Source organism: Castanea sativa, chromosome 3 (genome assembly GCF_040712315.1).
Source record: "Castanea sativa cultivar Marrone di Chiusa Pesio chromosome 3, ASM4071231v1".
Taxonomy (NCBI): Eukaryota; Viridiplantae; Streptophyta; class Magnoliopsida; order Fagales; family Fagaceae; genus Castanea; species Castanea sativa.
In genome coordinates, this window is record NC_134015.1 from 53,398,669 (window position 1) to 53,425,258 (window position 26,590).

At 31.9% G+C, this 26,590-nt stretch overlaps 3 protein-coding genes and 1 non-coding gene across 4 annotated transcripts; 3 read left to right on the forward strand and 1 right to left on the reverse strand.

Moving 5' to 3' along the window:
* Positions 1 to 352: 352 nt before the first annotated feature.
* Positions 353 to 6,487, forward strand: LOC142627097 (uncharacterized). The gene is given in 9 exon segments (XM_075800896.1): positions 353 to 496; positions 586 to 708; positions 1,137 to 1,334; positions 1,572 to 1,650; positions 2,156 to 2,301; positions 4,206 to 4,319; positions 5,098 to 5,229; positions 5,878 to 5,991; positions 6,106 to 6,487. Coding segments are annotated over 9 exon segments (1,011 nt in total). The 5' UTR covers positions 353 to 442; the 3' UTR covers positions 6,157 to 6,487.
* Positions 6,488 to 8,002: 1,515 nt separating this feature from the next.
* Positions 8,003 to 12,286, forward strand: LOC142629550 (origin of replication complex subunit 6). The gene is made up of 10 exons (XM_075803557.1): positions 8,003 to 8,250; positions 8,359 to 8,405; positions 8,502 to 8,606; positions 8,701 to 8,781; positions 9,104 to 9,215; positions 9,326 to 9,388; positions 9,494 to 9,578; positions 9,687 to 9,757; positions 11,708 to 11,804; positions 11,905 to 12,286. Exons 1-10 carry the CDS (start codon positions 8,131 to 8,133, stop codon positions 11,982 to 11,984), a joined length of 861 nt encoding a protein of 286 aa, XP_075659672.1. The 5' UTR covers positions 8,003 to 8,130; the 3' UTR covers positions 11,985 to 12,286.
* A 2,371-nt stretch (positions 12,287 to 14,657) lies between these two features.
* On the reverse strand, positions 14,658 to 14,741 carry TRNAL-CAA (transfer RNA leucine (anticodon CAA)). The gene has a single exon. It is a non-coding gene; the product is annotated as a tRNA-Leu (tRNA).
* A 5,166-nt stretch (positions 14,742 to 19,907) lies between these two features.
* Positions 19,908 to 23,807, forward strand: LOC142628289 (sphinganine C4-monooxygenase 1). Its single transcript, XM_075802383.1, has 2 exons — positions 19,908 to 20,490; positions 23,028 to 23,807. Exons 1-2 carry the CDS (start codon positions 20,269 to 20,271, stop codon positions 23,580 to 23,582), a joined length of 777 nt encoding a protein of 258 aa, XP_075658498.1. The 5' UTR covers positions 19,908 to 20,268; the 3' UTR covers positions 23,583 to 23,807.
* The last annotated feature ends 2,783 nt before the right edge of the window (positions 23,808 to 26,590 follow it).

Sequence of the window (26,590 nt, forward strand, 5' to 3'; positions counted from 1 at the left end):
TTAAATAAAGATTTGTAGTTCATCTCTGCCTATACTAAAAACTGATTGATATTTTGATATGATCTTTGCCCCAATTTCAAATTTTTTGCCCCTATAAAAAAAATCATCAGTATTATACCTCATAGGTTAGAGACCCATTCAACTTTAATAATTGATTTAACCCTCTAAAAAAAAAATCATTGATTTAACATTAGAATTATTATTTATTTAATAAAATATATTTAAATACTCCTATGTAATAATTATTAATTAATTAAATAATAACTGGCCAGTTTTAATCCGCCGCTCGAGCTCGATAATGTCCCTGGGAGAATATTGGAAATTTGAAATCAGATTTTAAAACAAATACGGCGTCGTCACCAAGTAGTTTTATAAATCATTGATAGTTCGATACATCTTTTTGTCTCTCAGAACCGCAGAGAGTCTACAAACAGAAAAGAAAATGGCGACTGAATTTGAGGAATTAATCGGCTTTCTCTCATCTCCATCCCCTCAAGTAAGCTAAACCAAATAATTTCCAACCAACCAAACAGACCCCAAAAATTTGTAACAACCTTATATTATCTTATGTTTGTGTGTGTGTAGATTACAAAGGCAGCTGTTGATATAGTTCGGGGATTAACAGGCTCAGAGGATGGGTTGAAGTCTCTTGCCCACTATGCCAACGTCGTGCTACCGTCTCTGTCTCGACTTTTAGCAGGACCTAAGGTAAGAGCAATTATTAAGTAGCAAACACCTTAAGTTTAAATTTTATTATCATGGTCTCACGTACGGTTACGCAAAATATTTCACAACTGTTTGAGATTTGATAGGACCCATTGTGACTAGCAAGTGGTGTAAGTGGTGAGTTATGTGAGAGTTATGTTGTTTGATGGGTCCATACAACAATGTGATTGAATTAGAAAATTATTCCTAAGACCAAGCATTACTCAAACTACACTTCACAGTTCCTGTTTTTCATAATAATGGGATAGAGGGCAAGTTTGTGGGTTCAAGATCAATTGGCTGTGTTTGTAACTTATTAATAGGTATAGAATAGATGGCTATAGAACTTGGGTGTTTGATTTGGTGCCAAGACTAACTTGTTGTGTTGGCAAATTGGAGTGATGTAGTTTTGGTTTGATATATAAATGTAGGAGGTGTCAGAGCCTGCAGCAGAAGCTCTTGTGAATCTTTCACAAGACACGGATCTAGCGCGGAAGATGGTTGAGATGGGAATGGTTAAAATTGCCATGGAAATTTTGTACAAGCCAGAGTCTGGCATTAGTAAGTTGTTGGTTATGCTACTAGTTAATCTCACACAGTTGGATGCTGGTATTGCTTCTTTGCTTCAGGTGTGTTTTTGTGTAGTTCATTATGTGATATGCCAGTTATTTTTGCAGTTTGTATCGAAAGAAATTGTAAAGCATAGTTTTCGAATCAAATTGCAGTCTACCAAAGCATTTTCTGCTATTTTTGGTGAAGCATAGCAATTATTTATTTTTCTTGTTAGTAGTGCATGATTATATCATCCTGTGCCTTGAAATATAAAGATATCTCTTACTGATTGTGGGAATTCTGCTTCTTGTTAGACTGAAGATGAGAAGATGAACGGGCTGTATGTTATGAAGCTTGTGAGATCATTCTGTAGATCTTCCAGTGAAACTAGCGGTTTGTTTTCATTTTTTTTCAACTCAAGTTGTTTATATGAATGTATGATTTTAGATGAATAAACTTTGTTCCATGTGGTGGTGCTATATCTGAGTACTGGTAATACTCCCAGTTGGTACAGAACACAACTATGGAAGAGAATAAGCATAGTTATACATAGATAATACTTGATTTTTCCACAAAAGGTTTCTAGAGTTCCTAGACCACTAGGTTATTGTTTCAAGCCAATTAAATCTTGACAATGTCTTAGAAAGTATTAAAAATTCTAAATTTTCTTACCTCATTTTCTGGGCCTTATCTTTCTAGTTGAAGATTGCATGATTTTTAGATTTTTCCTCATTGAAGTTCACAGAAAAAGAGTACTGCTGTTTAAAAATGTTCTAATTTTATTGTCTTTAATGCTTTATTTTGTATTATAATTTTTTATTATTTTGGTTTGCAAATTTGAACTTTCCTTTTTTTACCCCACAGTGTTGGTCTGAGATTTTCATTGCATATCTACCAGATGATCTGTTTGAACATGTTGCCTCTATACTTGTAAACATATCAAAGCAGGAAGCAACAAGGAAACTTTTATTAGACCCTAACCGAGGGCTTCTGAAGTAGATCATTAGATAGTTTGATTCAAGTAGTCCATTGAGAAAGAAAGGGGTATGTTCCATAGAAATGACTAAAATTTTCTTAGACAACTTTTGAAATGGAATGTTTTTTTTTACTTTTAGCATGCATATTAGGGAGTATATATTCTCCTTTTGATTAGTTACAATTAACAATGGAAGAAGCATGAACTAGAAAATGAATATCCTCACTTTTTGCAAAGTGTCAAGTAGCATTAATTTCAGCATATAATAGTTACAACAAATCATGACCCCCTGAAACTCTTGGGTGCTGTATAAGCAAACCTGTCTTTTTTTTTTATATAATCTTGTAGTTTGAAGTTGTGCATGATAAACTCGATGCATGTTTAGGATACATAGTCCTAAAGTTACCTGGTTTTTTTTTTATAATTTTTTATTTTTTAAGTAAGATTTTATTGATAAAAAAGGAAATGGCAGCCATACATAAAAGTATATAAATCTAAAAATTCTAGTAAGCTAGAGAAAGAATGACCACTCATACTAGCCATCCACTCATATAAAGTGTGCAAAGAGATCAGCATCACTGCCAGAATAGTTCGTTCAATGTCTTCAAATGTTTGGCCGTTTCTTTCCCTCCAAATGATCCACATTATACAAAGAGGGATAGCATTCCAAATGTCCCCATTACGATGTCTAGCAAATCACCCCTTCCAACAAGCCAATAAATCCACCACTCTCTTAGGCATATCCCAATTCACCCCAAATAAAAAATGAACTAGCGCCCAGAGTTCTCTGGCCATAGAGCAATGTAACAATAAGTGATCAACGGAGTCTCCATCTTGCTTACACATACAACTCCAATTAACTAAAATAGCACCTCTCTGTCTTAGATTTTCAGTTGTGAGAATCTTCCCTAAAGTGGCTGACTAGATCCCAAAAAAAAAAAAAAAAAAAGCCTACTTTGAGAGGAGTTTTTACCTTCCATATACTCTTCCGTGGAAAATCAGTGACACCCCCACCATGCAGCACTTTATAGAATAACTTGACTTCAAAGAGCTTGCTTCTTCCAACAGATATTATCTTCTTCTCTCCTTTGAACCTTTATAGAATAATCAGAGAAAGGAAGTTTGTCATCATTCCTTGCTCCCAATCAAGCAAAGCTCTATAAAAGGAAATGTCCCATACAGTCTGATCCACCCTCCACCTCATTAAATCTGCTACTGTAACATCTATCCTATAAGCAATAGTATAGAGCCTGAGAAACATCTCTTTTAGAGTTCTATCCCTGCTCCAGGAAAGTTTTTTTTAGTCTTAAAGTTACCTGGTGATAAAATAAATCATGTATAGAATATAGATACATCTAAATGTGCTGATCCCACAGATGCTACATTTTAGTGGCTGTCTTCTTCTGTAATGGTAAAGTCTTTGTCTACCAAGGGCAAGTGTGGGTTTCAGTATAGTGAAAAAATGATGAAGTGCAAGATTGTATTCAAACCACCTCAGGAGTCAGGACCCCACCTGGGTGACCGGGACTGATTCATGATCTTGAGTTAAAAATTCTTGAAGACTTTGAAGTGGGATGGCCAAATGAACCTGGCTATTTCTGATCAACTTTGGCTTGGCTTGTTAAGAGGCTTTCTCCACCTTTTAAAAAGGCCAAGCTTAAGCAGAGATAGCTTTTACATACAGTTTGACAGCAAACTCCTTTGCGATAGTATTTCCAAGAAAATAATAATCTGTAGATATATTTAGAACTAGTAAATTATGAGAGGGCATTTACCTTCTGTTGGGTCATAGATTGGGTGAATAATGAGCTTGGTTCAGCTTGTGGAACTTGAGCAAGTGTGTGTAACAAAGCTTTCTGTGGCCACATTTGCGCAGCCAACATCAATGCCTATTCAACCAAATTAAGCTCTAATAGTCCCCTGATTAGCAGCTTATGTGAAGTAAGATTTTTTTTTTTTTTTTTGCTTACAGGTTTCTGGAACTATTCGCAACTGTTGTTTTGAAGCTGAGAGCCAGCTACCAAATTTACTTTTAATATCAGAGTTTCTTTGGCCAGCTTTGCTTCTACCAGTTGCTGGCAACAGGGTAATTTTTCTCTCTTTTCCTTCTTTTTTGTAATTGTTGGTGTGCTCTGTGCTTTTTATGCACAGAGAAGCCTTTTGGTATATATATCATTCTTACTTATAAAAAAAGGGTAAATTTTCTTTCTTTTTTCACTTTTCTTGACTCTATAAAGCATTCATATTTTATTAAATTGGTTAGGAAGCACTTAACTCTTTAATTAGTTAACTATTAGAAATATGGGCGAAACTTTCTAATTTTTGAAATTGCTGTGGTATTGCTTTATATCCAATTGTACCCAATTACATTACTTCATTTGTTTATAAATAGTCTTCAATGATTTAGTTCCATGGATGCAGAAAGAAGGCCTCTTGTATCTTTTGCTCAAGTAGAAGCCCTCTAGTATCTTAATGCCATTTTTGTGGACTTGAAGCATGTAATTACTCAAAACAAAACTTAATGATCATGATTCATTGCTATACAACCTTGCAATATGGAATATTTTGTCCTGTGAAAACATAAGAATGACAGTATTTTAAATTGATAAAAACCATATAGTTATATACTTTATTTTGCTTTACCTTCTTCAATCATTTCTTTTAGAATATGCTAATTCTACAAATTTAAATTGGTTGTATCATTACAGGGTTTACTGAAAACTTCTTTTATAATTACAAACAGTATTTACTCTTCTTTTTGGATTCCATTTGCAATCTTCAACTCTTTCTTTTTCTCCCTTTCGCTTTTTGGAGTACACTAATAAGTTGCTTTCTTTTCCATCAACCTGGTGAATTGTTCCCAGATTTATAATGAGAAGGACACATCGAAAATGCCACTTGAGCTTGGGAGTGCACTCTCGATTGAGCGTGAACCAGTTACGGATCCTGAAATTCAAGTCCAAGTACTAGAGGCTATATACTTGATCACATTACAGGTCAATTAAGGACCATCAATTTTTCCTTTTCAGATGAAATATGTCAGTATATTTATCTATATAGATTCTACCAGCATATAAAATTGTCTAGAACACCACTTCAACTATAAAACTCAGACATCTATAAGAAAAAGTTATTATTATTATTTTTCCAGTGTTCCAACAAGAATATGTGGAGCTTTTTTCTCTTACTGCTATTGTGAGATTCGAGCTGATATATAGTTGGTTTTACATTTTAATAGTCTCAAGTTATTGGCTTTTTAACAAAAATCGTCAATAAATCTGAAATGGCTTCATTACTTGCTTTTAAAATTTAATCCCAAGAATAATGCATTATTATATATTTATTTTGACATTTTAAATTTAAAAGATTAGGCAAAAATTTTGGTTGCAAGCTCATTCCCAGCATCTGCTAGTGAAGTGGTTCTCCTATTGTGCTATTTTTGTTAAGATAATGCATAATATGAATCCTTGGAGCTCTATATGACCAGCCTATGTGGAATGGCTATAAATGTAGGCATCATCCTTATTTGGAGAATTCTGGATGCTTTCCAAGAAATTCTAGTTTCATTGTCCTTGCTGATTTCTAGCTTGTTACAACCCACTGGCAAACAGTAATGCTCAATCCATTCTTTAATATATTTTCAGGATGCAGGTCGAAGAGCTTTTTGGTCTGTCAATGGACCAAGAATACTTCAAGTGGGGTATGAGGACGAGCAAGACCCGAAAGTAATGGAAGCCTATGAGCGAGTTGGTTCCTTGGTATGCAAATTTCTCTCCCCCCACCCAATCTTTCCCTTCATTCATTGCTGTTGCTTCTTCATATGCATTTCAGTACTGCTACTAATATTAATTTGCCATCTAATTGTTTACCAGCTGGTTGATAACAGTGGCACAGAAGAACCATCCACTGAGAAATCAAATTAGCAGTTGTTTATGTTCATTCATACATGAACTTAATGCTGGTATTGAAGGGTAATGCAATTCATACCTCAGTCATTTTATGGACATAGGTATCAGCATAACAGTTAGGAAGTTGTCCACAACATGTATTTTAGATATTTGAGGCAATTGCCATTTTTTAGTTTTTGAAGAAGTCTGCCTTATCAGTTTCTTTTTCTTTTTGGTTAGTCTTTTGTTTTTGCCCCTTACACTGGTTTGTGGTGTCCCTCAGACCAAACCCAGTGTTCTTTTTGGTACTTAAATTAAATACTATCTAAGATTTTGATCCACATGCATTTGTGTTGGTTTGGTGCTACACTTGGTTTTTTTTTTTTTTTGGTTTCTTCCATGTCATTCCCAATTATTATTTTTGATAATATATCATTCCCAAATTCCCAGTTAGTATAAAGAATCATTGCGACCATATTATAGCCTTATTATTATAACTGATTTGGGTCTGGATCAGGCATCACTCATCTAATCAGCCCATATTGACTCATTAGTCTTTTGTTGTGTGTACCATTCGTCTTCAGGCCTGGCAAGTGAGTCTGATTGGGCGGGTTTGGGTATGACTCCTGCTTGATATTGTTTAAATGGATGGACTAAAACAAGTTGAAAACGTTACTCATACCATGTCCTACTGGGTCAAACCAATCTGGCAATCTCTTATGACCCGAGCCAATGAAAAATGTTGGATAATACGTAAAACATTAAGTTTACAATATGAAAATTAGCTTTAACGCCTTACAACCATTAAGTCCAATAATTAATTAATTGAAAAAAAATTGGATGTCATATTCCAAAAAAACTTAATTTGGGTTTTGAATAAAACAACAATTTTTTTTTAAATTTTTTTTTATTGAAAGCAATAAGAATGAGAGGTGTTGAGTGTTTTCTTATCTTGGTGTTAGTAATATTTTTGTGTAAGACCTCCATTACAATATGGAGGCATTGCAGTAGAGTTTAACCACCAAGTTCATAAAAGCATACGCATTATTAAAAAAATAAAGAGATTAAATTCTGTAAGAATGTGATGTAAAACTCATGTTTTATTTTTTAAATCTCAACATGCCACATCATTTTATTACATATTTAAAAGTTAACACAACTACACCCATATATAAATCCAACTAAATTAGGAGTTTATTGAGATATTATTAGGCGTGGTAGGATGTATTGAATTTTAAATAAAATGTTGATATGTCAATCTTTTATTGAATGATGTAAAATATGAGTTTTACACTTCATCTTTACCAAATTCGGACTTAAAAATAAAATAAAATAAAATCTGACTAATATTGTTTTTGATAGAAGCTTAAGTACTACCAAGTCATCAATATATTATTGTCAAGAACTTAATAATCCAATGATCCTGCCCCAAAAAATGGCATACGACAAAAGCCAATATTCAATAATTTTCCGGTATAAAGCTGTAAATTACCAATTAGAATCCCTCGCCAAAGCATTCAATTTCTACCATGTTATATTTTCTTTAATTTTGGCATACGTCATGGCGTGGCTGCATAATAATGCCAATAAATTTCTCAAAAAAAAAAAAAGGTTAGGAGTATTTAATTAATTAACCCAAGCCCACCCAAAAAAAAAAAAAAAAAACCTTTTATGGAAAATCCATTAATTGCCTTTCAAAAAAAAAAATTCCATTAATTAGAATTTAAATTTAGTAATCAAATTCACCGCCGAGAAAGAATCCCATAATTTTTAATTACCGCCAAAAAAAAAATATTTTCCCGGGAAAATGAAAATCCCGTAAATTCCCGCCAAAGTAATGAAAAATTGAAAATCCAAGATTCACATTCCCCGCTCACTTTATTACTATCAAATGTCTTCTTCTCCATTCTCAATTCTCAGTTCTCACTCTCTCTTTCCATTTCCATGCAAATTTCGAACCCAAGTCTCTAATCCCCGACCCGACAACCCTCCCGACCCGACTCGGAGAAAATGGATCTCTCAGACATTGCAAAGAAGCTGGACCTCTCGGACTCCAAGTACTTGACCCGGAAAGCCGCGGAGCTCCGCCGCCTCTGCGATGTCCAGTTCGACTCTTCCATCATCGGCGTCGTAAGTTTCACAATTCACATTCGCATTCACTTCGATTCAGTTCAAAAAAATTAATAATTAACGAAAAATATTAATTGGGTTTGTTTTATTTTCTTTGTTTTTTTGAAGGGCGAGGTTTGTAAAGCTATAATCTGCTTAGAAATCGTTGCTACAAGGTACATTTCTTTGTTTAATTTAATGGGTTTTTTGGTTTTTGGTTTTTGGGTTATCGTTTTTGTTGTTGTTGAGTGTGTTGTCGTTTTGGCTAACAGGCATGGCGCTTTGTTTGATCGGCAAAGCGCTATAAAGCTTAGCGGCATGTCGGAGAAAGCTTACAACAGGTCCTTCAATTTGTTGCAGAACGGTTTCGGTGTCAAGTGGGGTTTTTTTTTTATTTTTTTATTGTTTATTTAGTTAGTTTTATTTGTAATGTTATGGTAATGGTGGCTGAGACTGAATTGGGTTTTGAAGGAACAACTTGGATGTGAGAGAATTGGCAATCCAGTTTGGGTGTGTGAGGCTCATACCTATTGTGAACAAGGGTTTCTCTCTGTAAGTCCAAATTCCTTCTATGTTGTCCACATTTTGTTTTTCTTTTATTGTGTAAAAATATCAGTCTTGTCTGCTACATGTTTGACAGAATGCCTCAGAGAGTTGAGTTTGTTACATGTTTTGCTATGTAGTTCACTAATTGAGCTTATGTTAAATGTCTAGTACCCTTTGACAAATTTGTTAGAATGTTAGTGTTTTGATATTTCGATGTCAATGATGGTGTAATGTTTAAGAGTTCATGAATCAGTTTGTAATGTTTATGTAATAAAATTTACAGTATAGCAAGCATCACTCATGGTTTTATGGTGTTTTGTTTTTTCAGATATAGGAACAGATTTCTTGCATCGCTGCCAGCTTCTCGTCGTGCAAGTGCTGACTTCACTCGCCCTGTGTTTATTGCTGTAGCATTCTATTTGTGTGCTAAAAAGCATAAGGTGAGTACATCAATGAACAATGATCCCTATCTGTGTTTTTTTCAGGCAGGGAAATGAGTCACCTTTTATTGTTTTTTAACTAATTGGTATTTGATTTACTTTTTTTACAGCTCAAGGTAGACAAGCTTAAGTTGATTGAGCTTTGTGGTGCATCTGAAACTGAATTCTCTAGTGTAAGAAAAACCGTTTTCTATTACGCATAATTGACTTGTTGCCAACTATAGTTTTCTTTCTTTACTTCTAATATGCTTGATACTGATAATGGCTTACTACTGCAGGTTTCTACTTCCATGAAGGACTTGTGCCATGATTTTGTGGGAATTGAGGAGAAGAAAGACCCTAGAGATGTAAAGGGAAATCGAGGTTTGTCTCTTGAGGTGTTTATGTTGTCACTTTGCGTGTTTTACTTGAAAACCCCCCTTTTTTTTTATTCAATATTGTTAAGCTCGTTTTTTCTTCTTTGACTTGCAGAACTTTTGGATGTATTACCTGAGAAAAGAAAAATTGAGGATGGTGGATATTTATCGGATGATGGACCAGAGGTACTATAACAGCATCACAAATTGTTTATTTTTTGTTGGTTAATGGGTCCATCTTGTTTGGTTCTAGATCATGCTGATGATGCATGCAAATGAGACCTTTCTAACTTCAATTGCATTGAAATAATCATTAATCAGTTCTCATTAATTTGATAACAATCGGGCCATTATCCTGCTGTTGCCACATTGATAGTGCTTTGTTCAAATGGAATTCTGCTTTTGCTATATGACCTAGATAGTTATTTGCGCCTCTGTTAAGAGTATATGAATGGTTTCTGCAGTTTTATGCAATGTCTGTGCCCATATACCAAATTGGTGATAGTAATTGCCAAAAATCATCCAAAGGGGCAGTGACGGTTTTAGAAATTTTGTTCAGGGTGTTCATTAAAAAATTTAAATTAAACAAAATTTGATAAAAATAAAATTTGAATATACTGACATAAAAAAATAGTTGCAAATACATAAAGTTTTAAATTTTCATTTTACAAATTTTTCGTATTTTGAAATTGTTGTATGATAGTTTTATTATTAATACTATCAGCTACATCTTTTTTAATATACACAACCAAGTAATCATTAAAATACTAATTTCCCTTTCAATTACCAACATCTTGCCTAAATAAGTAACATTCTAAACAAAATGCATCATCTTTTTTTAAGATATGTTCCAACGAATATTTTGTATTCTTTAAACTAATTAGGTTTAAATCAATACAATACTCCACTAATTTCTTTTTTAGGGAAATCATGGCTAAGAAGTTGACAAGAACATCTTTGTAAATATCACATTTTTATTCTCTCTTGATCATTAGAATGAAAAGATGAGACATTTTCTCAAAGCCGAGGATCTACAAAAAGATTATTCAAGTGAATATGAATTTGCTTAGAAGATAAATTTTACAATAAAAGTGATTTCCTTATAAGAATTTTGTCCATAGTGCTAACAAAAAAATAAAGGGCAAGCTACAAGTTCATTCAATATATTCAACACAGGCATTAAACCATTACATTAATCATGTGCAATAAAATATTGAGGTATTATTTTAGTGTATATGTGTATGTACAAGATGTATCACATAAATCCAATAAAATTCAACTAAAGATTAAAACAAGCACTAATTGACTAGCTATTGAAAAGTATGCATATTTTATTAAAAAATAGCAATTTTAAAATGTCTTCAAAAACACAATTTAAAATGTCACAACTAAACATTTGATTTGGGTTTTTAGGGTAATTTGTTTGTTTGAACAATTTTTGAGAAATGTTACATTCACAATATTTTTACATCAAATTCTAGTTAGCAATTGTTACTAGTTCTAATTTACATATCATTAAAATTGTTTTTTTTTCACTAATAACAATCTGTTACTTAGGGTTTGTTATGAAAGTGTTGAGGACATGTTGTGAATATAGCATTTCTCATAATTTTTTAGTTTAATCTTCAATGGACCAAAATTTTGGAGAAGTCATTTTATTTTTAATGAGCAAACTTTTATTTAGGATGTTCAGGTTTTTTTTTAGGGTGGTCAAGTTTTTTTTTTCTAGGTGGTCATTTACTCATATTAATTTAGAATTTTTTAAGCATAATTATTATTATTATTATTATTTTTAATTCCCAAGGACCACCCTCAATTATACATGGCGCCACTGAAGGGGGGTGAGGAATAGCTGCTAAAAACCATTTTACCACCCTCTCCCATTCCAGCCCTTTTCACTCTTCAGATTGCTGTTTTACATGACTATCTTTGAATGGTTGTTTTACCTAAATATATGGAAGTCTTCAATACTATGGTTTATAGTGACCCGTTTAATGCAAGCGCTTTCAATAAGTTTTGAAGTTTTCTGTTTAACTTCAGAAATTATCTATTGTTCTGTATGCATTGTTTTATATTAAGTCCACTCCTAAATTAAATTGTGGACTGTCAACTGAAGCCAATGTGATGCATTTGCAGGTTTCAAGTTACAAGAAGCGCAAAAGAACAGAAAAGCATGCTTATGAGAAGTGGAAATCTTCTGTCATTGAATCTAATGACAAAAACAAGGCAAAAGGTTTTGAAAGCATTCCCTTCTCAGTTTTTATGCTTACACATTGCACATCATGTAGTCCAAGGACCCAACCTAACTAATTTTATCTATTTGCATTTTCCAGTTCCTTGCAAGCGAACCAAGCAAACTCGCCTCAACTTTCCCAAGGAAGTTACAGAGACACAGGAGTTGGAGGCTATGTAAGAGACACCAATGTTTGTCATACTGATTTATTTTGGGTTTACTATGCTGGAAGTTCATGGGACCAAGAGATGAAGATTAAACATTTTTGGTCAACGTTACCTAAACAAGTGTTGAGCCTTGTTGGTTGGTTCATCATATTGTAATTGCAGTTTCATATGCTGCATGGATCATGGAAAAAAAAAAAAAAAATTGGCCTGCATACAATTTTGCAACAACTCATTGTACAGAAAGGCAATCATTATTGTCTATATTGAAATATCATTTCTTTAATTTCAAATGGTTTGTGTTTAAATTTTAAATAATTTTAAAGCATATTTTGTACTTTCCGTTCAATGTCCAATTTTTAAACAGAAAATGAACATGTGCAAACAGAAACCTGGCAAATTTCCATATCATTCTGGTGGATTTTATTTATAGTTTATAACTGCTGTTCCGCGTGCTGAATGGACTATAAATTGCCTGGCATAAATTATTGCAACAAGCCAACTCATACAAATAATAATAATACAGAACCTCAATCATTACTCCATATTTTTAAATATCATTTTTTTACGTTTTGATTCTAAATTTCAAAACTGATAACGATAAGCATTTTAAAAAATTTTGTAGTTTGTATTGTGTTACACTTTCTAATTCCATAAAAAAAATAAAATAAAAATAACAATCAGTTACCAATCCAAAAAAAAGAAAAACCAATAACAATCAATCATTCAATCCTAAATTATATGGATTCGATACAATTCAAGCCTCTTATTTTCTTTTCCTATGTGTTAGCAAGTTTATAAGTATAGTTGTCTCTATTTTTCGTTCCCAGCTTGCTAAATACTAATTCATTATAAGTCTTAAATTTAGCTTATTGGATAACTTTTTTTGCTTCCTTATTTGTTACTTTGTAATTTTTATTAGCAGCACTGTCCATACATTTGGATAGGCTTTTATAGCTTTCTCGAGCAACTACATTAGCTCGTGGATAGTCTTCTAAAATACAAAAAGTATTCAATTTTGCACATTTTAACCCAAAAAATTCTCACATTAGTTTTTGTTAAAATGTCTAAATATATACAATGGTCTTGTAAATGAATAGTAACTATGCATATATACATGGTTACTGTTTACCGTGTAAATAATTTTTTTATTCTTTTTTTTTTTTCTCTCCTCACTCTCTTTTTCTCATTTCCTTTCTCACCTTACTCTCACGGTTATTGTTCACAGTGTTAAATAAATGAATATTTTAGACATTTTAGATTCTCCCTATTTCATTGCCTTGGTTGGTCACCCACATACTTTGGATTCTCCAAATAAAATGTTGATATAATATCTTATCAATATTTTTGTCTAAATTTCACTTGCCTTCTTTTTCACAAAAAAAAAAAAAAAAAAATCACTTGCCTTCTTCGACCATTTTATCTTTAAACACGTCTTGTTTCTCTCCCTTCAAACCTCACCATCTAAGTCTTGGGTATTTTTGTCTAATTGCCCATTCTTTTCCATCTTTTAATACAAATATCTAGTTTTATCACCTATGTTGAGCGATTATGCTCTCTCTTGATATCACCTTATAATTTTTACAATATTTACTATCAAATTTTTGAAAAAAATATGAAATCTATTTGATTAAGTTTTGTCCCACTTTTACGTGTGGATCCCTCTTCTTGAACCAAATATTTGCTAATATAAGATTATATGTTGTTGCAAAGTAAAAATATCATCCACTAATTCACTCTTTACTCCATCTCCCTCACATGAACTCTTTGAAAATTCCCATTACCATTTCCAATATCACCATTTAGGTTTTCTCCAATAAAAAACTTTTTCTTGTTTAGTAATCCTTGAATCAGTTCATCCATTTCCTCATGTAAATTTTGATCAATGGATACTTCTAATTCTAACCCTATTTGTACTAAGTATGTTAATTGTCTTGTATCTTAAAACAAGTTTTATTAACATAATTCTATTCCTAATTTGCTGACCTTGACAACTTTTTTATAAAACTTTTATCTTCAACTATCCCAACCTCATTTATACTTTTATCTTTTTTAAAACATCATGTATCTTCAATTTGTCTACTCATTTAGCTCCTGAAGGCATACTATATTTATTCTTCTCCTAATTATTGCCTCTACTATTTTCATTAGTTTTATTATTAAAGACCATATATTCCAAGTACCTAATGAACGAATCCTATTGTCGTTGACCAATGAAATTATTGCATTTAAGATCATTTTAGAGCTAGTATTTCATGAAGTTTTAAATATAAAGAGCACTTAGTGGTCATATTACTAAGAAAAATGGACGATAGGACCAATAATAAAATGAAATCAAACATAAATATTTAAAATAAAAACTTTGAAATGTAAAGGACCAAAATACAAACAATTGTTGGGCCACAAATTGTACGAAGTATAATACATTTTATGAATATAAGAAATGTGATGATTGATATTTCCAATTTATCTATAAAAACAAAAACAAAAACAAAAAAAAATTTATAGCTAACATGTAAGAGTTAGAATTTTAACATTTAAAGATGACTGAATTATTTATAGAAACTGTGATCTTCGGGAATTTTAACTAACACTATGAAATTTTCACTGACCATGTTCTCCAAATATGGAAATAGAAACATAAAATAAAAAAACAGAAAGCAAAAAATGATAAAAAGGTTTTCTGTTTTGTCAGAAGTGGGATTTGAACCCACGCCCTCGTTAGAGGACCAGAACTTGAGTCTGGCGCCTTAGACCACTCGGCCATCCTGACTTTAGTGTCTGTAAGATGTTGATTTTCTTACATAACGTTTGTAGTCTCAATGGTATTGGTTGGCCTTGACCCTATATTTACTATTGAGTTCTCTCAACTCCATTAGAAAATAGTACCTGAAAAGACCATTTTGATACCGACATCATTTTGATCCCTATCAACGACTCTAACAAAAATTGACTATAAATTGATTGAAAGTAAAAAATAAAAAAAACCAAATCGGCAATGGCCTTAAAATGTAAGGCTTGTTTGGATTGAGAGGGGGAAGGAGGGAGAGTGGAGGAAAAAGAGTAGAGTTGACTAAATTTAAGCTAATTTTGAGTCAGATCTACTTTACTCTACTCTACTCTCACTTCCTTCCTCTCAATCCAAACGTACTAATAGAGATCAAAATGATATTTTTGCCAAAATAGAATATCAAAGCCTCGTGTTTGTTTGACTTAAAAATGCTAAAGCATTCCCATTTGGAAAATGGATCCCACTTGTTAACAAAAATGCACAAAACAGTACATTTAGGGAGCTAAATTAGAGCAAGATGCAAAAATAAATACAAACTGCATGTTCTATTTCTTTCTTCTTCTTTTTTCTTCTTTTTAAGTTTTTTTTTTATTTTTTATTTTTATCATGAGTTTTTATTTATTTATTTATTTTTTAGAATACTAAGTATTTTTAATCATGAGTTGGGTGTGTTTTCGTTTTGGGTGAGCTGAGTATGAGTCCCATTATAAAAAGTACAATTTTTTTAAAGATGATTTTAATATGATGTATTGTAAAATAAAATATGAGAGGTAGAGTGTATTGTTAAACTAAAATTATAAAATAATTATTTTATATAAAAAAGTGTAATTTTTAGGGATTTTAAAAGTTTTTTTCTTTTCTCTACTCTTACATTATGATAAGAAAAATGTTAATACTACATAATTTTACACAATTTTTTGCCATAACTTACATTACGAGGAATTGTGAGTGATACAAGTGTGGTGGTGGGTCCACCACCTCTATTACTGGTTACGATGACAAGCTAGCGGACTCTGTAATGCTGATTTGTCAAATGAGCTTGGTCCAGACACCAAATTTGACTATTAAACCAAGGACTCGGTCAATGAATTTCATATTGACTTTACGGTCTTCCTCTATGGAGAAATTCCTAAAAGACAAGGATAGGAAATCCATAAGTTGGCCCCATTGATGCTGCAAATATTTTACATGATCTCAATTGAATTCTCATCTAGAAGAAGATACATGGAATTTGTATCAACTATACAACAAAAAGGCAATGTGCAGCCTAGAAACATGGTCAAAATGATTGGGAAAAACAACTTTACAGTTTACACAAAATGATGCGTTAATTGTCTAACTATTTCAACGTTAATTAAGCATTCTATTAAGAACTGTTTGGTATGATTATAATGATATAATAATTACAAAGGGGTAACAAATTGTTTTCATTTCCATAAGTTTTGTTACGTTTTGCATATTCTATAATCTTGTTCCACATGGAGTTAATGACGAGGCAGACAAAAATTATAGAACATCACTGTTGTCACTTGTTAAATAGTGACCAACTTCCCGAAAAGAAAAAGAAAAAGAAAAGATCAAATACCAAAGCTGCAAATCAGTTTATTAATCATTATTTTAAGATACGGTTAGAAGTTGTTACGATGGAAATACAATGGTCAATGGAGTGATGTTTTCATTTTCATTGAATTTATACACGTAAAAGTGATGCTACTTGCGCGGAGTTATAAATTTAGTTTTGAGGGTTAAGTTGTAATACTAATATATTAGTTAAGACAAATCTCCACACACACACACATATATATATATATATACACATGCATTAATTTGTTAAAAAAATTTATCATCTTCTAAATTTTAATGAGTATATAAAGATCATGTACTTCTTACATTAGACCTTTACAAAAAATATATAGTAAAAAAATAACATAATATCTTCTATCTTTTTTTTTTTTTTTTTTTTGGCTGAATCATAATATCTTCTATCAAAAATATGCTAAATGAGATCTTTCATATAATAAAATTCATCTTTTAGCATATCCATAATGAAATTTTGAAGATTTTAATTTTTAATATAAATTATTAAATTGTCTACCAAAGTGAATAACAAAATTTCAATGGAACCAATAAAGTCTCCGAGTTCAAGAATAATGCAATACTTTAACAAATACTAGAGCATAATTTACAGTAAAAAAAATAAAAAAAAATCTTGTTTCTATAACTACTAGACTAATTAGCTCAACTAGTATAGTCTGATGATTGAATAAGAGATTTAGGGTTCAACTTCTGCCTATAACAAAAATTGATTTGGCATCTTGGTCTGATGATAAAGAATTCTCATTAGAAGTAGACAAAATATGTTGAAACTCTCTAAAAAAAAAAAATCTAGACTAATTGGTCTTTTTAAAAAATAATATTTATAGTGCAACAAATTTAGCCCTATAGTTTAAAATTAATAAATTTAAACTTTATAATTTCAAAAGTAATAAATTAAATTCTTAGGTTTCAAGAAGTAATAAAACCCTTAACTTATATTAAATCTCAAACACAATAGGTTGAAGTTTAATTTGTTACTTTCTGAAATATCAAGATTAAACTTGTTGCTTTTGAAACTACATAGTTTAATTTGTTAAAACTCTTAATTTATATGACTTTAAATATAATTTCTCTCTTTTTTAAGAGTACTATTGAAATGATTCAAATTTTTGGGAGGCCAAACTTCAATTTTTACAAGCTACATTTTTTACAATGTAAATAATATATATATATATATATATATATATATATATATATATATATATATATATATACTATAAAAGAATTTAAAAAAAAATTGGGAGGGCCATGGCCCCCCACCCTTGTGTGTGGCTTCGCCACTGATGTCAAATGTTACTGATGGATCTATATGTTGGGAAATTACCTCAAATTTCAAATTATTGGAAAGTTAATTAGATTTCCTAGTTGAAGAATGAAAAATTAATTTGAGTTTCCTTCGTGTGGAAAGAAAGATTATTCATTGTTAAAGAAATAATGTATTCCTTGTCCAAGAGGCAAGGGAATAGGAAAATAGTCTTATAAATAGACAATGCTACAAAGAATTAATGACTTTGGCCCAGAGTCCTCTCTATGGGAGAGGAAAAATAGAGCATGAAACTAAGAAAAAAAGAAGAAGAGATTTTTGCTTGGGAGGTAATACAAGGAGAGAGACAACAAGCACATGAATCAAGGAGAATTATAGTGGATACCGCATAGAGAGAGATAGCCAAGGAGAGCTAATATGCCAAAGGAAGAGGTGCCGTATAGGGAGAGAGAGCTAGAGAGGAGAGAGCAAAGTGTTGCCGCCTTCGAGATAAATAGTTAGTGTGTATGAGAGTAAAGAAAAACAAGAAATTTTTTTTTTTAGTTGTGAAACACAAAGAGAGCGTGTGTGAGAGGCCATAAGACATACACAAGAGAATTTGTTATTATATTTGGTGGATCTCAAGTTATACATAAACTTGAGAATTATTGTAATTAATTTGATAATAATGAATCGATTTGGAGTTAGTCCTGTGGTTTTTCTTCTACGTAAATATTTGTATTTTTGTGTGTGATTGTTATTTTAGATTGATAATATTGGTGAAAATATTATTTGGAACCCAATACTGTGTGAAAAGAGTAATGGTAGCACACACCTATAAAGTACCTTAATAGTCATGGAGACGCTTTTATCAGTAACTTGGATTTAAAACCAATGTTATACCAATTATCACTTGTCCCTCTTCCAAATTGTAAAGAAACTAAAGTTGGACAAAGCTTATGTAAGATTTCTTAGGCACTTTGCCTCAAGTTCCTTAATTAAAATTAACTATATAATTTATTGGCTAATATAACTACACAATTGAATTTGATTGAAAAATCTATTGTACATTACCCAAAAGATTAGAATCCTTTATAAAAATTATTTGATTCATAACCTTTTAATACCGTGTCAATTTAGTCTCTGTTGTTATAATTTGAATGAAAATTGCTGACGTGGTTAATAACCGAAATAAAAAATTAGTTTCCATTGATGTTTCAATAAACTAGTTTTTTATTATGATTGTTTGACATGTTAGCAATTTTTATCCAAGAGATAAGGGAAGAGACTAAATTGACACAATTAAAAGTAAGGAACCAAATTAAAATATGATGTAAAAAATAAAGACCAAATATATAGTTTACTTTAAAAGTTTTTAAAGTGACTACATCAATTTTAAAATGATTAAATTAGAATTTATTATATTATTAATAATTTAATCGGTGTTAAAAATTTGTTAGTCCACTTTTCAAAATGTGACGATATAGATAAATTTCAATTAACTATTTTAAATAGATGAGTAAGATTTAAAAACCTCCACCTTTCGAAACCATCAAAAACTCTATAATAAGACAATTATTAATTATAGTAAAAAACTTCACCTTTTGATACCATCAGAAAACTCTAGAAGACATCAAGACAAGTTATTCTAAAGAACATATACTAATTTTCACACCTATTTCATGCCGTGTTTGTCACTTTTAAATACACCCATAATTTTTTCTTTATAAATTATTGTCAATTTTAATTTGAACCCACTAATAATAATGATTCATAACAATGTATTACTTAGAATTTAGCCTCATTTAATATAATAGTTTAACAATATATTTTTAATTTTTAAATAATATTATACGTATTTTTATATATTTTTTCACTCAAATGTATTTTAAAAAAATACAAACAATATTACTAAAACATTGTTGCCAAAACATTACTAACCAAAACCATGGTGGCATTGGTCTTCCTTGTTGTCAATATAAGGTTCAAGCCGCAGGTTAAAAACCATGTGTCGGAAAAACGACATGCACACGCGGACACGGTCCCGCCCACAACTTTATTGGAACCCAAAGACAGTCAGTCAAAACCGGCGTCGTTTGCAAAGTCCACGACAAAACGCGGAGAGAAACACACACACACAAACTCAACAACAATTGATTCGATCCCCTACAACCTAAACTCGCTATTTCTCCAATATAATCCAATCACAACACGCCACGTGCAAATGTCACACAGTCTAATATGAAACTGAATACACTGAATAAAAACCCTCGCAATATTCTAAACCAACAACAAAGTTTGAATTTTCTGGGTCTCTCTCTCTCTCTCTCATCTATGATCTCTCCGATTTTTCTTCTTTACCAAAAAAAAAATAATTCAATTTCATTACCAACCCATAATTTTATAGTAAAAAAAAAAAAAAAATTCAAAATTAATTTGTGGGATAATTAAAAAATCAAAAATATCATTCATTCAAACACATTCAATTTTCTCTATTATATATAAACAAAGCCTGCCTAGCATTGTGTGAAAAGGTCAAAGGTCCCCACTTTCCCATTAGAGAGAGAGAGAGAGAGAGTTAGGGTTTGATTTTTTGTTTAGGGTTTTTAAATTCTCATGCAAATTTACCATCTTTCCGTCAAATTCTAACTCTTTTCATTGTTTTCCAAAATGGGTTTTGAGATTTCAGATGATTTGTTGGGAACTTTTGTCCCAATCTTGGTTTATTGGTTGTATTCTGGGATTTATGTTTTTTTGGGGTGCTTTGAGAATTATCGGTTGCACTCTAAGAAAGATGAGGACGAGAAGAACTTGGTTTCAAAGGCTACTGTGGTCAAAGGAGTCCTTCTTCAACAAACCATTCAGGCTATTGTTGCAATCATATTGTTCAAGGTAACTTTTTTTTTTTGAAAATTTGTGTTTTTTTTTGGTTACTTTTAATTGATTTTTGGGTCTATTAGGACAAAAATATTGATTCATTGGGTTGTTTTTAGATGAAACATTCAATTGGGTTATTGACTTTGTAATTTAGGATTTGTTTTAAAAAAAATTGTTTAGTGTCTGCTTTTTAATAGAAATGTTTGACAATTTATGTTAAGTTGCTGATTTTGTATGAGAAAATTGGTCACATGTTGATAGGACACTCCTTTTTTCTTTTTCTTTTTTTGTTGGGTTTCTATTGATTGTTTTGTTATTGTTATTGATGGCTGTGCTATGGTAAGTAATATCATCATTCTTGTTGCTGACCAGGATGTTTAATTTACGACATTCATATGCATAATCGTTGATTACCATATTTGATTAGGCGGTGTAATACACTAATACTGGCTTATTCTTATAACAATGATTTTGCTGGTTATAATAATAGCTTTCAATTATTGGATTTTCTAGTGTCTTTTGATGTCTTTCTTGACTATAACCTTTAACCATAGATTGTTTTGGTGCTGGCTTATTCTTTATCTTTTCCTTTTCTTCCTCTCTACTTATTGTGTTGTAATACATTTTTCTGTTCACTTTTGAAGAAAAATTCTGAAATTGTATGAATTTTTCCCTTATGGGATGACTTGATTAATTATACTCTAGGGCTTTATATAATTCTGGAACTTTTTCAGCTGTGAATAGGGGATGTTGTAACTTAATATGTTAAGAGATTAAATTTTATAAGGATGTGGTGTAAAACCTACCCCTCCAATCCCAACATGTCACATCATCATATACATATTATAGAATAGGTACAACCATACTCAATCAATTTTAATATTCATTTGAAAATCCAACTTAATTTTAAGTTTATTGAGATGTTATTATGTGTGGTAGGGTGTATTGAGTTTGAAGTAAAAAACTAATGTGACAATCTCTTATTGGATACACTCTACCACAGATAATTACATGAGTTTTACACCCCATCCTTACCAAATTCGGATTCATATGTTAAACATGGTTTCCTTGGGTCAGGAAGCAATATATAAGTATAAGCCATCCTCACTATGGCCTTGCACCTCCATGCGCTTCTATTTTGAACCTATCCTGTCAGGTGGTCCCAGAATCATGTCATTTGGAATTCCTGAAAGCACTTCAAAGTGTTTATAGCTTTAGAAATATTCTTACCGGACAGTTTAGTTTTGTTACTTTTATATTGACATGATATAGGGCAAGCTCTCTATGAGGCATTGTGGGTAACTGGTTGTATCCAGGTACAAATAAAGAAATGGTTTGTGACTTACTATTGATTAACATAAGGTCATAAAGGAGCACACTTGAGCTAGTTATGTCTAGTTAGGGATCAAAATTTTCTACATCTCATAATATAAGATGGATGGTCTGCTTAGGGACAAATTGCCACTCTTTTGGTGTCCTGGTGTTACACTAACCTTATGACAAATGTGTGTACGGCCACTAGATGATTAATTAGTTTTGCATCACTTGTATGCAACTATTATGTAATATATTATGACTAATTATATACTGATTGAAGATTATCAAAAAAAAAAAAATTCTGATTGACACTGTGTGTGTTTAAACATACACTAATTTCCTGGGGTCCGGGAAAATGTTTTTACCTGAAAACAATAGGGAAATGGCTTGTTTAACTGTGTTAGGTTGCAACCTTGAAAATGATCCTAAAAAGTAAAAAGTCTTTCTGCTGTTTGGCCCACATGGAAAATCTTTAATATTGCATGTAATGTGTGAGAAAGAGAGAAGCTTATTATTGAGACTTTAGAGTTTTTCCCCCCTGTTCTATTCTATTGAGAAGGGAAGCTGTATAATGTGGAAAATGTTCCACATTCCTCCGCATCGTAAAACATTTAAGCCTTTTTTGGGTTATGGAAAGGCTTCTATTAACCAAGATTTATGGTTGCACCATTAGAAAATGTTGGAAAATATTTTCCATCAAAACAACATTGCATGAATTGCTTGAAATGGCAAGGAAAAGTATTTTTAGCCTGAAGTAATTGGGGCAAGGTAACTTACAAAAAAAATTTATATAAATAAATTACAGGGGCAAACTAATTGTGAAAAAAGGTTATAAATTAATGTGCTATATGTTTTAGTTGATTAGGATGTAGCTTTGGTTAAGAAGAGTTGGGTTGAATGAAATTTTTAATTGATGTATCTGATATGTGGACAATTTTATGGAAACCTTGGTTATCTGATTGGTGAAGGTATGATCATGTGGAGACTGTTACTTGTATGGTATTTATCTTTATGTTAACTGGCAGTCAGTTGTTTTCTCACCAAGTCTCTTTTTCTGTCATAACATGAGCTCTGTAGTCATTTTTTTCTTTCCTATATTTCCTGTCACTGTTTCCCTTTGATATTGACGATCATTCGGATAGTAAATCCATACATTTTCCATCATTTCATGCTGCCATAATTTCCTATGCTTACCCTCTATTATCAATTTGTAATGTAGTCATGGTATTATGTAGGTGACGGGAAATGATGGCAGTGATGCTACGGTTCCACCATCATCCTTAATCGCTTTAGCTAGACAATTCATCACTGCTATGTTGGTCTTGGATACTTGGCAATACTTTATGCACAGATACATGCATCACAACAAGTTCTTGTACAAGCATATCCATGCTCTACATCACCGTCTTGTTGTACCCTATTCATTTGGGGCTCTGTACAATCACCCCATTGAGGGGCTTCTCCTTGACACAGTTGGTGGAGCCTTATCTTTTCTTCTCTCGGGTATGTCTCCTCGAGCCTCCATCTTCTTCTTCTCCTTTGCTACCATCAAAACAGTAGATGACCACTGCGGGCTATGGCTTCCCGGAAATCTCTTCCACGTCTTTTTCAAAAACAATACTGCTTATCATGATGTCCACCATCAGCTGTATGGCAGCAAGTACAACTTCTCACAGCCATTCTTCGTTATGTGGGATAGAATTCTTGGAACCTATATGCCTTACACGTTAGAGAGAAGAGCGGGTGGGGGCTTTGAAGCACAGCCTACTAATGGCTACAAGGAGGACTGATTGTTGAGTGATAAGCATTCATTGTTTGTACCTGTATTATTTTTCCCCTTGAAGAGTCACACTGTTTACGTGATTTGTATATACATATATCGCTGTGCCCTATACTTCTATTTCTTTTTGTTAATATAAGTTTTTAAAACTTATATGTGATTTTGAGAAGTTGTGTACCCAGATAAAATTCGCATTGTATTAGAGGTTTTATTCTATATTGGTTCCAAATGGCAATGGATTGGCTGGATGTTTGGGCTTCGGTCAGAGCTTGAGAGGCTTGCATGCTTGCACAATCCAAACTCTTTCTTGGCCGTTGACCTATTCACGCAGAAGGTAGATAAGAGCATTCTCATTAAGAATGCTAAATGATATAAATGTTAAATTTTAACATCAAATTTGTAAAGAGCACCAAAAAGTAAGTTACAACAAACATGCTAAACTTAAAAAAAAAAAAATACAATCTGAGCTACAATGAGCTACAATCTGTAGCTCCAATCTTAAAAAAAAATTATTATTTTAATGCTTGTGCAGCTACAATCTTAAAAAAAAAAAAAATTATTTTAATGCTTGTGGTGGAAAAGGTGGTTTGTGTGGTTGTTTTTTATTATTTTAATGAGTAGTTTATATTGTTTTAAACAAGATGGTAAAAAAATAGAACTTTTGATGTTGAGTGATTGTAAAATGAGTTGTTAAAATTGATAAAGTGGCTTCTTGAGATGTTAAATATTAAAATTTTTAAAAACTTTGTTGAGAATGCTCTAATAATTGATGCTATCATATGTAATTACAAATTTCTTAGGTGTTGTATTTTATGTTCTCCAATTGAATTTAACCGTGTGCTTATTGCCAATTAACCTCATGAATAATACTGTTTTTGTTGCATTGTCAGTCAAATCATGTGGTTGATTTCAATTAGGAACCTAATTTACAACAACTAAGGAATTGTAATTAAAGCTTATCCCACTTAAAATGCACTTATGTTGCGGATGTTTATTTATTTAAACAAAATAGAACTTTTTACTAAAAACAAAACCAGGACCATCCAGTCATAATCATATAATTATTAGAACCAACATACCATATAAATTTCTTTGCTCATGATGATATGGAAACCAAACCAAACCAAACAACAACAATAAGAATGTCCTATTCATATTTTAATTAGAACCAACATACCGTCTTAATTTCTTGACTCATGATGGTTTTGAAATTAGAAAATGAATAGGGTTGCACGTATTTGACTTGTAGTTTATACAAAACTTGGATGGCTCATCTTACTCCAATTATGTTGCTAGTGACCTATTTAGATAACATTAAATGTCATCTTATCCAGCTGTCCATGGATTATGAACAAACCTTATCAACCATATCATAATGCAGATAGATACATAAAAAAGACATTATTAGATTGTCCATTCGTGGGTTCCAGCTAGCTCAACTGGTAAAGTCTCTAATGGTTGTATAAGAGAGTTTTCACACCAGTGTTTTCCTCGCTATAAGTTCTGTGTCATTTGATTTTCTTTTGTATTTTAGTTTTTTAAGGTATCCATTTTATATCCACAGCTATAAGTTCAGTGTCATTTGATTTTCTTTTGCATTTTAGTTTTTTAATGTATCAATTTTATATAATTAATGGCACATCTACTTTGGCCTTTTGGTATTACTATTGGACCCCATCAAGCACATGGCCGCTTTCTCAGCCATTATCTGCTAATAAGTGCTAATGGTTCTTCAATTTCTTTGTTAGCATTAGAAATTCTAAAAGAGTAGCATCCACTCGATAAGGACTGAAATGGACACATTTAAAGAAGATGATGCTTTTTGCCACAAGCCTAGAACCCTTTTGAGCTACCATTTTCACTTGGTTTTAGGAGTGGTGAAGCTGCTTTAAATGCTGGGAAATTGGCTCAAATTTCTGTGGTAATTTGGTTAGCTAATTGGGTTTTCTTGACAAAAAAGAAAAATTAACTTGGTTACCTTTGGGTTTCCTTGTCAAAAAAGATTACCAAGTATTGAAGTTCTTGTCTACCAAGAAATAAGAATTGGAGGATTATTGTACCTGATATTCTTATTGTTCAATTTTTTTTTAGGGTTGGTCCCATGATGCTTCTCTTAAAAAATGTTTTTCTCGTACGTTTTGGTGTTTTGTGTGTCATTGAATTATTTTCTTATTGATTTGATCATTTCAGTTAGAATAATTTTTGGTGTTGGTTAAAATCGTTGGATGGATTTCTTAATTCAGATAAAACTAGGTTGTGGCCTAACATTAAAAGATAGTAAAAGCATTGCATCAGTAGCTCCATCAGATTCTGAGACAAGGTACTGTGCTAATATGTGGACTAGGATTGATCATGGACCACCTTATTTATTAGGCGGTTATGGAATTGATAGGAGCAGTCTCCATTTCTTCATATTGTAGCAAGTTGGCCATGCCATTTTATTGGACATTCCTTTGCTAATTATAATTTTTTTGGTCTATTATCGACATTCCTTGATTGAAGATTGAAATTTCATCATCAACAGCTGGATTGACAATTCTCCTTCACCATAGCCTTCATTTATACAAGTTGAAGTTGAGTCAGGGATGAAGCAATTACTATGTGATTAGTGATATGATGGTGCAGAATAGTACAGAAAATTAGGATAATGTGCAGTTTTGTTGTGATTTGCAGAGTTTTCCTGAAATAAAACTAGATTAGAATTCTCTGCAATTATTTTGTGTGCAATTTTGGTATTGTGAAGGATGAGAGAAATTTAAGGGATGATGATTACATGATAAACCTGAGAGTTTGATCTTACTTTCAAATAAAACTACTTAGAGGTTTTAATTGAGTCGATTTTCACTCTATAGTTTCAAAATTGTTATCATTGAATCCTTAATGATTATTATTAAGTAATAGTAATGGCTTGGAATAACTCTGTGATTCGCAAGTTGTATTTTGGCACCTAAAGGCTTTCAAAACAACTTATTCATGCCAAAAAAAAAAAAAAACCTAACAAATATATCATTTTAATGA